Raw genomic sequence first — 13,979 nt, 5'->3', positions numbered from 1 at the left:
TATTATCTCAATCGCGCAATGCGCGTAAAAAACTAGTGGTTTGCGGCAAATTATGCTATGGACCCGTGTCCACCATGTGCATGGTGAACACGTTGTACATTCATAATTTCTATACTGTAGATTCATAATTTCTAAACTGTAGATTCATAAAATTTATAATGTAGATTCATAATTTCTATACTGCACATTCATAATTTCTGTACTGTAGATTCATAATTTCTGTAATATAGATTCATAATTTCTAAATTGTATAGTTATCAAATTATGAATCTACAGTACATAAATTATGAATGTGTAGTATAGAAATTATGAATCTACATTATAAATTTTATGAATCTACAGTATAAAAATTATGAATCTACACTACAAAAATTATGAATGTGCAGTATAGAAATTATGAATCTACAGTACAAAAATTATGAATGTGCAGTATAGAAATTATGAATCTATATTATAAATTTTATGAATCTACATTATAAATTTTATAAATCTACATTATAAATTTTATAAATCTATAGTATAAAAATTATAAATCTATAATATAAAGGGAAAATGACACTTTTTACCCCTGAGTAATATACTTGTAGCACTTTTTCCCCCTCAATTATTTAGGTAAGCACATTAGCCCCCTCAATTATTCTAAAAGTGGTGCTTTTTCCCCCCTGATATATTAAATTGACATTTATACCCTTAAAGTAAACATTTTATTTATTTTACTACTCCAACAAATTATTGCGTATACGTAGGGATGACAACGGTTCGATTTGAATTGAATTGGATACTAAAGCAATCGAATTAATAGTTTACGGTTATAATTCAGATCTAGAACCCAATATTTTTTTGAATGCCTAGAACCCAATATTTAAATGTCAATTTATTAAAATTATCTATCAAAAAAATTGAATCTTGAACCGTGAACCGGCGGTTCCGGATCTGATTCGCGATTTTGAACCGTCTTTATTTTAAAATTTTATTTTTTATTTTAAAATAGTCTAAATTCAACAATAAATGTATTTTATTTTTTCAGTTCGGAACATTAACCGTCCGTTCCGGTTCACGATTTTAATAAACTCTAAATATCGAATTTCGATTCTAAATTGTAATTGGAATATTTCTGTTTGGTTGCTATAGTGTTTGTTTAGTTTGAACCAAATTATGGTCATAATTTGTTGGAGAAAAAAAATTAAATATTTAGTTTAAGGGTAAATATGTCCATTTAACATTTCAGGGGGAAAAACAGCCACTTCAATAATTTAGGGGGAAAAAATGCTATAGGTATATAACTCAGGGGGAAAAAGTGCCATTTTCCCTAATATAAAAATTATGAATGTACAACGTGTCCACCATACACATAGTGAACACGGGTCCAGGACAACGCTCCTTAGATAAGTGCAAAATTTTATGGGCTTTATAAGTATTATAAAAATACCCATTACTGTAGCATGTAGGCCCAAAACCCGTTAAATAAAAAGCAAATTCCGAAAACAAAAAGGAGAATAAATTAGAAATTAAAAAAAGCCTCGACCTGTACAGTCCAATCCCAATCTCTTTTTTCTTCTCAACCTACAAATCTCTAGGGTTTTCCATGGTCTAACCTAGCCCTAGAAAATCCGGATCACACCTTAAAGATCAAGCCTTCCATTCTAATTCCAATTTCAGTAATTTCTCAACTTAGGGTTTTGATTGGAGCGAGATTGTTGACCAAGATTGTGTTTTTGGTTTCTTCGGTTTTTCTGAGTATCGTGTGAGGAGTTAGGGGTTTTTGTTATTATGAGTGAGGCGATGGCTGGAGTGGGAGAAGAGGGGGTGGACTACGAGAGCGATCCGGAGGAGGCGAAGTTGTCGCTGAAGATGCGGAGGAGAGAGGCGAGCGACGATGAGGAGGAGACCGGAGGAGAAAGGGAAAAGCAGGAGAGGAGAGAGAAGCCGCCTCGGAGGATTGATTCCGATGGAGAGTTGGAGGAGCAAGGCGGGGTTGCGGAATATGACGAAGAGGAAGGGGAGGAGTCGGAGTACGACGAAGAGTATGAGGAGTATGTGGAGGAGGAAGAAGAGTACGACGAGGGACGTGCGCCAGTTGGTGAAGAAGAAGGTGTTGGTGAGCATCGAACAGAGGCAACGGTGGCGGAGGGAAGTTCTGAAGTGATTGAGGAAGGACTCACTGCAGAGGGCACAGGATTGAATGATGGTGTGGATGGTGATAACGATGGTAATTTGCAGAGGGAATTGGAGGAGAAGAAGGAGAATGAACCTTATGCTGTGCCCACTGCTGGAGCATTTTATATGCATGATGACAGGTTTCGTGACAATGCACGAGGCCGACAGAGGTATTGGTGCTTGTTTGGTGTTGCTGATTGTATATTAGTCTGGAATTCTGATTGTACATACGTTTTGTGGATAGGGCTGTTTTCTGATTTCCTACATATAAGTAGTTTTCTGTTCCTTAGCTTTGTTGCTAGGTATCAATGCGTTAAAGTTCCTAACTTTAATAACAGGTTCCATCCGATGGATTTAAGTGAAGGACATTTCTGGTTGGGTTTTCCTCTTTAGCACAGTGTACTAAGTAGGTTTTTTGTTAGATATAATATACTCTGGTCTATGTTCTTCTTGTTGCATTAGCATTCTTATGCAAATATAAAAGTTAACTATGTTGGTGGGTGCATTCCTAAGTAAATGTAAATTTTATTGACCTCTAATACGTAACTATAGTTCTTCTAGAGGAATAGACGAAATCTGTAAGAGCTTTTACATTGTAATGGCATTCGAGAGTTGGAGAAGCCATATGGGAGATTTACTGGTTTTGATTTTTGATCCTCGAAGTATTCTCCCTTGCATCTTTCTTTGAGCATCATAATACTTCATTTGGGCTAGTGTAAATAATCCTTTATAGGTTAACATAATTTGTGTTTCTTATACTTATGAATTTGCTTGTTTCTATTTTATACATTCAAGGCGAACTTTTGGTGGAAGAAAGTTATGGGAATCAAGAGATGATAGAAAATGGGGGCATGACAAGTTTGAGGAGTTGACCATGGAGGAAAGGCACTATGATGGGGTGAATGCGCTTATGGCTATATGTTTGTGCACTTCTCATTTAATTAGGCGTAACCTATTGTTCTCTAATACTTCTTTCAAATACCTTACAGGGCAGGAGGACTTCCCGGGGTCGTTATCGTGGTCGTGGTAAAATGAGAGGGTCAGATCCGGGATATCCTCGTGGAAGGAGGCCCAGAGCATATGGTAATGAGAACAATGAGAACAATGAGAACAAAGCTTATGCTAATAATCAGAAGATTCAGAATAATGCACCAAGAGGAGTTAGGGGACGAGGACCTAGAAGGTATCGACCGTCTTTTAAAGACAATGATGATGCACCCCCTCCACAGACCAGACGGTGTGTATTTAATTCTGGATATTCTTTTTTACTTTCTTTCTCTGAATGGATCAAGGGAAATTATTTATTAAGTTTCTCCTTATTTTGTTGAATTTCTTAGCTTTGGCAAGTCTGTTGAGAAACCTTCACATAGTAGCTCTGGGAAAGCATCTGGACCTGTAGCAAATGTAGATTCAGACCCTTTACCAGCTGCTAAACAAGGGTTTGTGTCAAGCTTGAATTCTGCTTCGCCTCCATTTTATCCCTCAACTGCTTCCGCCAAAGAACAACATGAAAGGGACTTGCAATCGGGGTCAAATAGTCGAAATGTCCAATCTTCTCTTGTGAAGGAGAATTCTTCTGCAGCTCAACCTGGTGCAATGTTGCGAGGAAAAAATATCATCGACTCTGTTGCCATGGACAAACTTAACATTGATGATTCAGTTTCTTCAATTGCTGGAAAGCCTTCAACCACAATGCAGTTGACTCATGGTTCCTCATTTTCTACTCAGTCACAGCCATTAAGGGCCCAAGGAAGAGGAATAACTACATTCCCTCAGATGAATTTTCAACCAACTGGGCCAAATAGCCAAGTCAACAGGGTCTCGCATCCAACTCAGCGAAATTCTGTTCAAAGCCGGGGACAACCTTCATTGCAAGCTACTGGGCAGCATTTTATACAGCGTTCTGGTACTGGATCTCAAGCTTCTTCCCCACCTAAAACTGGTCAATCTATAAATGTTGTTGAACCTGGAGAGCTTGAATCACCTTCAGAGTCTAGTAAGCTAAAGAGTGCTGTGATTGCGAAAGGAAAAGGGAGTATGCCAGGTAGTGGACGGGGATCAATTGTCTATGGTGGAGCTCAGGTTATGGGTACACCTGGAAGCACTGGCAGTGGGCCTGGTGACCAGAATTTCTCTGCAACTCCTGCCTTTTTGCCAGGTACACCTTCCTCTTTTGTCACTAATGCATATAAAGGGGGATGAAACTTATTTGTACGGAGTATTTATATACATGTGAATTGGGAAATGGAATTCTGTACAGATTTACTTTGTTATGTTGTAGTGTACCTTTGCACTTCTTTGCATTGTTCCTATCTTTTTTTTTTTTTTTTTTTTTTATACATTTTGGTTTCTAAAACATAACATATCAAATATAAATGCATTCATACATACAAGCATATTTTCCTTGTAGACAGCATGTTACTCTTTATTTTTAGATATTAAATGTTTTAGAGACAGAACTAAATGCTAAATGGAATATGCAGTCATGCAATTTGGTAACCAGCACCCTGGTGGCATTGGAGTTCCTGCTGTTGGCATGGCATTTCCAGGTTATGTGGCTCAGCCGCAACTTGGATTAGGGAGTTCCGAGATGACTTGGTAAGTTTTGTCATTGGAAATGCTTAGAGAGGCTGAAAACACATCATCTTTTGTTCTTTGGTTACTTTGAGAGTCCGCTTATTTTGAGTTCATCTTCTGCTGAATTGTGTGTTTCATTAGATTTGGTCCCTGATATTTACATTCATTTAAATTATAAGTTTAGTCTTACTCCTATGGCTGTCTTTATTAGATACCAAGTGTCTTATCAGAAACTCTTTCCTTTTCCAGAAGGACTTTATTTTCTGCCCATAAATATGTCATCTTTATGTATTTTATTATTTGATATTTCTATATTTCTATCGAATTTTGTACCCCAAATGTTTACCAGATACTCTGTTTCCTTTACCAGGTTGCCTGTTTTAGCTGGTGCTGCTGGAGCATTGGGGGCTACGTATTGCTCACCCTATATTGCTGTTGATGGTGCCTATCATGGTCGTCCATCTGGGCAGATTTCTACCCTCACCGCTGCTTCAAGGTCAGTAGATTTATTATAGCTGATTTCTGTCCATTTTCATGCTGTATTTTTGTGGTCTGGTGATTACTGATTTGGAATACATGCATGCTACATAATATACTTTTTTTTTAGAGGGTGGGTGGGGTGTGCAAGCATATAAAGTGAAGTCTAATGTTTAATTTTGTTCACAGCAAAGAAAATAATAGCAGCAAACCTAATAATGAAGGGAAGCCTTCGCAAAAGCCTGGTAAGAGATGCTGATTACTTATAGACTTGTGGTAATATGTTATTGCTTTCAACATTAAGCTGACCTTTTCAATCCATACTCTCGTTTCTAGAACTTGGAAATGATGACTTTGGGCAGCGACAGAAGAATCCTCGCAGGTGAGTCTAAACCTCATTTCTTTAAGTTCTGAAAGAAACCATCACGTCACGTTTTCTATGTGCTATAAAAAATTTCTAAGTTCAAACTTGTAGTGTTGTACCATGTTTTATTGGATCTTTTCTTATTTGATTGGAGAATGATGCTGAATTGTTTACATATTTTGTACAGATATACAGAGATGAAGTTTGACCAATGAAGTAGTGGTGTATGTTGAACCTGTTTGAATAAGCCGGTTAATATCAAATTATCCAATTAAAATCTTCCATCTTTAGTTGGGTGTTGCATTCTGTGTGGTACTTTCAGTGCTGCAGGCCTTTTCCCGGGCCCTTCTCCATTTGTAGATCTGGAGAACCTGGGGCTCTCATGTATTCTGCCTTACCTTAGGTAATCACTTTGCTCTGGTACTGGCTATAATTTTTTATGTTCTGCTTTACTTCTGGTATGCTAGAGACATCTCTCTCCATTTTTCTTTACTTGGTAGTACAGAAACCTGTATGTTAGGATAAATGCTGCTGCTTCGTGGAGATCACATATAAAATCAAATTGAATAAAACAAGCATACCAGAGTAGAAGGGAAAGTTGGCATATGGGGTGAGTAGAAGAGCAAAGGTGCTATCTCCCGCTGTGTAGTGGAGAGCTTAGCTACTTGAAATCTTTTGGGATCTTGTGTCAATGGATTTTTATAAAATAACACTGCCTATACTTTGCTTTTTTACTTTAATGTAATCATGCTATCGAGTGGTGGGGGTGTTCCGTCTTTGAAATACGTAGTCGATTGGAGGAATGAATTTGAAGTGTTACTGCATTGTGCTTTTAACACGTTAAACATGATGAGTTTGTTTTTTAAATGAAAGTTTATCATCCATTTTGATTTTGCCTTGTTAAATTTTCCCTAGCCAGGCATCTTCTCATTGCACTCACTCTTTGCTGGGTTGCGTTGTGTGCCAGGTTTACATGACAAAACGCCTGCTCATGCTGCTTCACTTCAGGAGCTACACTGCAGCTTGACGGGTGGCAGTTCTTTACTCAATATGTGGTATATATAATTCGGATACCCGAAGACCTTGCACTTTAAGCATCAATCAACATCTTTTAAAGTTAAATTCCCTAAATCTTTCAATTTCAGGTTCTTGTGGCTTGCTTTTGTTTCAATGAGGCTTGTGAGAATAGTTACTGGACTTCTAGAAGATGATAAATAATGGCAAAGAACAAGAGGCATTATGTAGCAGAAGTATGTTATGCTAAGTTCATATATTTCCAGTATATGGTTTTGTTTACAAATCTGGTTTGCGTCAAAATTCCGTGGATAATGTTACCCTTTTGAGGAGGATGCTGCCTTGTGTATTTTACATTTACTTGATGGAAACACTGCTTTTGGTCAGATTTGTATTTTGCATTAGTAATAATAATAATAATAATAATGATGATGATAATTTTATTATCCCCAAGCCTGTTATTAGTTGTCATTTGCTGCAAAGGTTGGTGAAATGGTAGTATACGAATATAAAACATGGTTAAGAGTATTTAATTATTTTAATTGAATTATATATTCGCTTGCGACTTGCCAGAGTGATTTGAATGATTAGAGCAGTGAATTATTTTAATAAAATTCTATATTCACTAGTAGTTATTTTATAGGTTAAAATTGGCAACATGTAACATGACATACTTTCTTTTTACACTTTGTCCCACTTGTTAGTTCAGTGGATTGATTTTGGATTGTATACGCGTGTATTTGAGAAAGAAATTTATTTGTTTATTATATATATATATATATATATATATAAATAGAATCTAAAAAAGTTGTATTGTTTGGTTCTTTTATATTTGATTAGTAAGTAGTTTTTTTTTCCTTGTGTATTAGGTAAATTATATGCATTAAGTAAATTAAATGTAATAGTTTGTAAATCAAATAATAGAGATAAATTATATTAAGAAAGCCATATACAATGAAGAATGTATTGCCAAAAATCATACCATGATATTTATGGGATAATAATTTTTTTATTTTTTTTTTTAACATTGGGTGGGATTGACCAAAACAAATTTATTATCACATCAAGAAGATGTGAACAAAATCTAAAAAATAACATTATTCTTTATAAAATTTGATACAAAAAAATAAAATTTTCTAAACACCTGTTTTTTTTAATAGAAATTTTTTTAGATGGGGAAAGAAAGCAGGTAGAATTGTTCCCTCATTACACACATACACCTGCTTCGCACGTGCGATCGTTCAACTCTTCTTCTTCGATTTTCTTCTGACTTGGAACACGCCTCCCTCTCTTTCTCTCTCTCTCTCAATAGTGTATTGCAGCCTGGCAGTTCTTCTCAGAGATTTTACTGCCATTGATCTTCAAGTTGAGTTCTTCTCAGAGATCGAGTCGGTTACACACAGTTTTCGTTTGGCTTCAGCTCCATAGCAGCTGCTCTCCGCCCAACTTGATCTTAGCTCAATCATTTGATCCTTCTTGTAAGTTTTAGGTTTTTGAATCCTTTCTTTCACTTTTACGATTATGGAACTTGAAAAACATTTGTTTCGTTCTCCGTAGATTTATGCCTACGATTTGAGTGTTGCGTTCCTCGGGAATTCTTCTTGATGTGTTTAATATTTATGCTTTTATTTCTTGATATTCTGAGTCAAAGAGAGTAAACAAACTAGTTTCCAAATAATGTGGGGACAGGACGAAAAAGCCGACTGAAATACATTACGTTTCTTTATCGTCATTTGGACTTACTTTTTACTTTATCAGTTTTGATGTCTCTCTTTTTATTTTTTAATAATGATTTATGACAGTTGGATGACGCATGGTCGCACTTATTTGTTTTCAGGGATTGGTGTTAGATAAAGTATTTGATGCACTGTTGTTATAGCATTTTGATGTATACGCCGTTAATTGAACCTTTAGAAAAATTATCTGGTACATAATTTGTGAGAAGTTTGAGCCATGAACATTTGGAAATTGTAGTAGATCACATTGATGGAGGATGGGAATGCATTAAGACTGTCGTCCTTGAGGACAGGCACTGGTGCTGGTGCACTGAAATCCACATTGTCTGGGAGATCAACTCCAAGGGGATCCCCTTCCTTTAAGCGGTTGAGCTCTGGGCGTACTCCACACAGAGAAGCTAGGAGTAGTGGCATTAATTTCCAGTGTTTCAGAAGCAACAGAATTGTCCTTTGGTTGCTTTTAATTACCCTTTGGGCCTATGGTGGATTTTATGTCCAGTCAAGGTGGGCTCATGGGGATAACAAGGAGAGTATATTTGGTGGTTATGATCGTAACTCAAGTGCTGTAGATTCCCAGCCAGAGCCCAAGAATCGACATGATGTGATTGCAAATGTAGATTCTTTGTCTGTTAAAGTTGAGGTTAAGAATAACCACTCCAGTTCAAAGGATCTAGATCTGGATTTATCTGCAAAAGGAAATAGTAATTCATCTGATAGAAATGCAGCTTCAAAGAAGGGAAGTAAACCAAAGCGTGCTTCACGTAAGAAGAAACGTGGCAAACAGAAGGTGGCAGTTGAAGTCAGGGATAGTGGTAATTTGCAGGAAGAGGAGATACCAAAACAAAACACCACCTATGGCATGCTTGTTGGTCCATTTGGTTCATTAGAGGACGGCATATTTGGGTGGAGCCCTGAAAAGAGGTCTGGTACCTGTGACAGGAAGGGTCAGTTTGCACGCCTTGTTTGGTCTAGAAAGTTTGTGTTGATATTCCATGAGCTTTCTATGACTGGAGCTCCCCTTGCCATGTTAGAATTGGCAACAGAACTTTTGAGCTGTGGTGCCACAGTTTATGTTGTGCCTCTTAGCAAAAGAGGGGGTTTGATGCCTGTGCTAACTAGAAGAAAGATCAAAGTGCTTGACGATAAGACAGACATCAGCTTCAAGACAGCGATGAAGGCAGACCTTATAATCGCAGGCTCTGCTGTTTGTGCATCATGGATTGGTAAGTGATTTTGTTTATATTGTTTATGTAATGTCAAAACTTAGCTACTATAATTGATAATGTCAAAATTTGTGTAAGGAAAAATTGCAATATTTGTTAGAGCATATGTGACAATTACATGCTTCTGGCTTCTGGTATTGGCAAATAAACCATATCCCTCACCCTACCTGAGACCCCTCTAAACCCCAAAAAAGAAATACTTTACCATCTGCAGTAGCAGTGATGCAATTGTCTCCATATGTTAGAAGTATTATGCCATACTTATCTGGACTTATATGTTTGCCGAAAATATAAGTTAAATACTTTCTAGTTGTTAGTGCATCCTATTAATTGAATTTGTTGTGAACTTTAATAGAGGTGTGTAGAACTTTAACTTATAAACTTTTTCTCTGCTTGAGCTTGTCTTAAGTTACTTACAACCAAGAGATGTTTGAAGGGTATTTTCACATATTATTTATAAATGCTTTATGAATTATATAAATGGGACACATCTATGTGAATTTACCTACTCCACAGAATGAACCTGTATTCTTCAATCATGCGATATGCTCATATGGCTGTTATACAATGATGAATTTTGATTATCTTAGTGTCTTTCAGTGTACTTCTCTTACTCTACTCAAAACTGTCTTATAGCCATTTTCACATTTGAGTCCTGGATATAATGATATTAAATTTATATGTGCTTGTTTTTCCCATGTGTTATTCTGTTGATAAATGGCTGATGATATCACGGTTTCCAGAACGATATGCATCACGGACTGTGCTTGGTGCAAGTCAAATTGCTTGGTGGATCATGGAAAACAGAAGGGAGTACTTTGATCGGTCAAAAATAGCCTTCAATCGGGTGAAGAAACTTATTTTTCTATCTGAATTACAATCTAAACAGTGGCTAGCCTGGTGTGAGGAAGAACACATCAAATTGAAATCTCAGCCTGCACTTATTCCACTTTCTGTTAGTGATGAACTTGCTTTCCCAGCAGGCATTGCATGCTCTCTGAATACTCCCCTCTTCAGCACCGAGAAGATGCTAGAAAAGCGAAACTTATTGAGAAATTTTGTCAGAAATGAAATGGGATTATCAGATAATGATATGCTTGTTATGTCCTTGAGTAGTGTAAATCCTGGAAAAGGTCAACTTTTACTTCTTGAGTCAGCACGGTTGATAATTGAACAAGGACTTCCTTTAAGTACTTCTGCGTTAAAAGATCAAGATTATCTTAAAAGAGCATTGCTTCATAATCGGAAACAATTTAGTGAAAATTTAAATAAATCTTCTCTAAAAAGGGCAAAATTTAGCCCTGGTGACCTATTCACAAGCAAGCATGATGCTCAAAGAAAGAGTGTTGATACAAGTGCCAATAGTAGGAGGCTTTTGTCCAAGACTGAAGGAAAGCAAAGACAGAAACTTAAGATTCTTATCGGGTCAGTAGGATCTAAGAGCAATAAGGTGCCCTATGTCAAAACACTTCTCAGGTTTCTTTCTCAACATGCAAACTTGTCAAACTCAGTGCTATGGACTCCAGCAACTACTCGTGTTGCTTCTCTGTATGCTGCAGCAGATGTATATGTAATGAATTCGCAGGTAATGCTTCTTTATAACTTCATACACTTAGAAATCCCATGGTGGTTAATTAAACTACTCTGCATTATTTGGTACACTTCAAAATCAAGAAATGGCTCCATGGTTTCTTAATTTCTGATGTATATTATATAGATAGTTGTGCTAGATCATGTGAATGAAGTTACAAGAGTTTTGTGTGTAAACATTTATTTGAATGACTTATCCAGAGCTAGGATGCAAGTGAGTTAAGATTTTGTTTTATGCTTGTAAGCACAACTGTATATGCATATCTTGCTTTTAAATCATTTTCTCTATTGAAATTCATTATCATGCTTGTCTATGTGAGCCAATGTTTGTGTATCATATCATTGAGATTTTACTGGCTGGTACTTAAAGCAATATAATGGCAATTGTCTGGCAGGGACTCGGCGAAACTTTTGGGAGAGTAACAATTGAAGCTATGGCATTTGGTCTTCCAGTAAGATACAGATTTCTTCTATATTGTCTCGACTAGCTTATATATAATCTTCAACAGATACATGCTTGCAGCTTGCCTACCAATGATATATTATTGATATTGATCTATTGTGTTTATAATGTTGATGACCTTGTTAACTAACTGAGTTTCTATTATAGTTACGCCTATCAGTTGAAAACTTGAACTATATAGGAAGTGGAAGTGATAATAGATGGTTGCTTAAATATTTATTATATTTGAATTTTTCCTTAGTGATTTTGTGTATGTGCACTAAAAGAATAGGAAAGTAAGTACATAGATATAGCATGTGAGTCTCACTCTCTAGAAAGTCAGAATTTGGAAGTTGGAAAGTGAATTGAAGTGGCCCAATGTAGATGCAAGATTATATTGTTGCCCGCAGGAATTTGATGTTTGTTGTATGTATATTTGGGATGCAGGTGTTGGGAACAGATGCAGGAGGCACAAAAGAGATTGTCGAACACAATGTAAGTGGTCTTCTTCACCCCTTGGGACGGCCTGGAGCTCAGGTGCTCGCCCAAGATCTTCAGTATTTGCTGGAGAACCCATCGGTGAGACAGCGGTTAGGAAGCAATGGGAAAAAGAAGGTAGAGAGTATGTACTTAAAGAAGCACATGTACAAGAGATTTGGACAAGTGCTGTATGACTGCATGAGGATTAAATAATAGCTTTTAGAATGATTTTTTTTTTTTCCCCAACATTAGAATGAGGAGTTTGTGCAAATCATTGGGGCACATGCCTTGGTGTGTTTGGACAGAATTTGATGCTGAGGCTTGGTGTAATAACCATGCATTTCCCTCTCTTAACATCCTAAGTCTATCAGGTTTCTTCTTATTATGTTCAGGAATATGTACTCATTCATAGTAAAGTTAGTCCTCTAGCTTTTGTATCTTTTTAGTTTGAGTCTATCAGCTATGGATAACTTAGGTTGGTATATCTCTTTGTAGTCCTTTGCCAATTAGGGTTACAATGCGGGGTGTACCCAATGCACAATCTCAAGTAGTGGACTAGTAGTTACAGGTTTCTCGAGTTAATTGAAAAAAAAAAAATAAATAACCATCATACTAAAACAGTTAAAGAGAACTAGTAAAGTTTGGAGAACCTGCATTTTTAATGACCAACTTAATTTTAAGTGTGTTTGTACACAAGTATACAAAAAGTTAAAACTCATTAACTTTTTTAACATGACTATTAATTGAAAAGAAGGCAGGACATGTTCCATCATCATGCACCTACTACCAACTATTCTCTCTCCTACTATCATAAATACAAATTATTTAGAACTCCGTATTAGTATGCAATATCCATGCAATTTTTTACTTTCAAAAATAGACACTACTGTAATATTATAATATTTACAATTTTTTTTCTACATTTATAAAATGTTAATAACTCATTTCTAAAATATAATTTGCTAATAATAATATATAAAGTTATACAAGTCCAAAAGTCAAAATATCTCACCAAAAGCTATCACATATTGCTAGAAGGCAAGCTATCATTTATTTGAAAGCTTGCAATCTCATTCAACAATATTATATTAAAATAACTAATGTTGAGAAATTAGTGGACCAAACCGCCTTTGGCTGTTTGCAGTGTATAGATCTCGAAAAATACGCGATTTGAAAAAAAAATTGTCCAAATCGGACAACCGAGTCAAAAGTTATGCCTTCCGAAAGTTTTCCGACATTTAAAAAAAATAAATAAATAAATAAAAGCGCCGGTTCAACCGGCTAGGCGGCCGGCCGCGGAGATGGCCGATTTCGGCCTTCTTCGCGGCGGCGCAATGGCGCCTAGGCGCGATTTTTGCAACATTGAAAATAACTAGTATTTGTCCCGTGCGATGCACGAAAAATATGTTATAAAAATATACCCTATATGAGGTTTATTCATATATAAAATTTTTGTTATTTAATAATTATTATGTGTGAATTCCTATAATAAAATTATGAACATAAATATATTTACAATTAAAATAATATTTAAGGTGGGTGATTACTACAAATCTTAAACTATATTAAAAATTTAGTACATAGTATTTAATATTACAAATTTTTAAGAATTTATTAAACTATAATAGTAATTGAATTACAAGTTTAGAGTCACCACGGATCAAAATTTTTAGACCTTTGAGATTTCTAACTCTAGATGTAGCAACATACAATTGACCTTTAAAGACCAAAATCACAATCTTAGTTCGAACATTGATTTTTTCTTCCAAATACTATCGAATTAAGTGTGTAACCAATAAAAGATGAGAACTAATAATTCGAGAATATAATCTTAATGTTTAGCCTACTTCACGTCAATTAAGTTGGAGAGTGTTGTTGGACAGTATCCGATGAATCCACGAATAACGCATCTTTGTCTC

At 36.0% G+C, this 13,979-nt stretch overlaps 2 protein-coding genes across 4 annotated transcripts; both read left to right on the top strand.

Moving 5' to 3' along the window:
• The first annotated feature begins 1,523 nt into the window (after positions 1-1,523).
• On the top strand, positions 1,524-7,035 carry LOC109189286. The gene is made up of 11 exons (XM_019340083.1): positions 1,524-2,327; positions 2,953-3,055; positions 3,147-3,394; positions 3,495-4,315; positions 4,641-4,755; positions 5,105-5,230; positions 5,401-5,456; positions 5,548-5,593; positions 5,763-5,978; positions 6,543-6,630; positions 6,721-7,035. Exons 1-9 carry the CDS (start codon positions 1,771-1,773, stop codon positions 5,788-5,790), a joined length of 2,100 nt encoding a protein of 699 aa, XP_019195628.1. The 5' UTR covers positions 1,524-1,770; the 3' UTR covers positions 5,791-5,978; positions 6,543-6,630; positions 6,721-7,035.
• Positions 7,036-7,806: 771 nt separating this feature from the next.
• On the top strand, positions 7,807-12,497 carry LOC109189256. Of its 3 annotated transcripts, XM_019340077.1 has the most exons (6): positions 7,807-8,068; positions 8,515-9,548; positions 10,292-10,933; positions 11,000-11,133; positions 11,534-11,590; positions 12,028-12,497. In XM_019340077.1, exons 2-6 carry the CDS (start codon positions 8,576-8,578, stop codon positions 12,271-12,273), a joined length of 2,052 nt encoding a protein of 683 aa, XP_019195622.1. In that variant the 5' UTR covers positions 7,807-8,068; positions 8,515-8,575; the 3' UTR covers positions 12,274-12,497. The 3 variants fall into 3 exon arrangements, with proteins under 3 accessions (XP_019195622.1, XP_019195621.1, XP_019195616.1); XM_019340076.1 differs by having other exon boundaries at positions 7,807-8,067; positions 8,427-9,548; positions 10,292-11,133; XM_019340071.1 differs by having other exon boundaries at positions 10,292-11,133.
• The last annotated feature ends 1,482 nt before the right edge of the window (positions 12,498-13,979 follow it).

This window comes from Ipomoea nil, unplaced genomic scaffold (genome assembly GCF_001879475.1).
Source record: "Ipomoea nil cultivar Tokyo-kokei standard unplaced genomic scaffold, Asagao_1.1 scaffold0202, whole genome shotgun sequence".
Classification (NCBI taxonomy): Eukaryota; Viridiplantae; Streptophyta; class Magnoliopsida; order Solanales; family Convolvulaceae; genus Ipomoea; species Ipomoea nil.
Note: the sequence above shows the minus strand (reverse complement) of the source record. Positions and strands in the feature narration are given on the sequence as shown.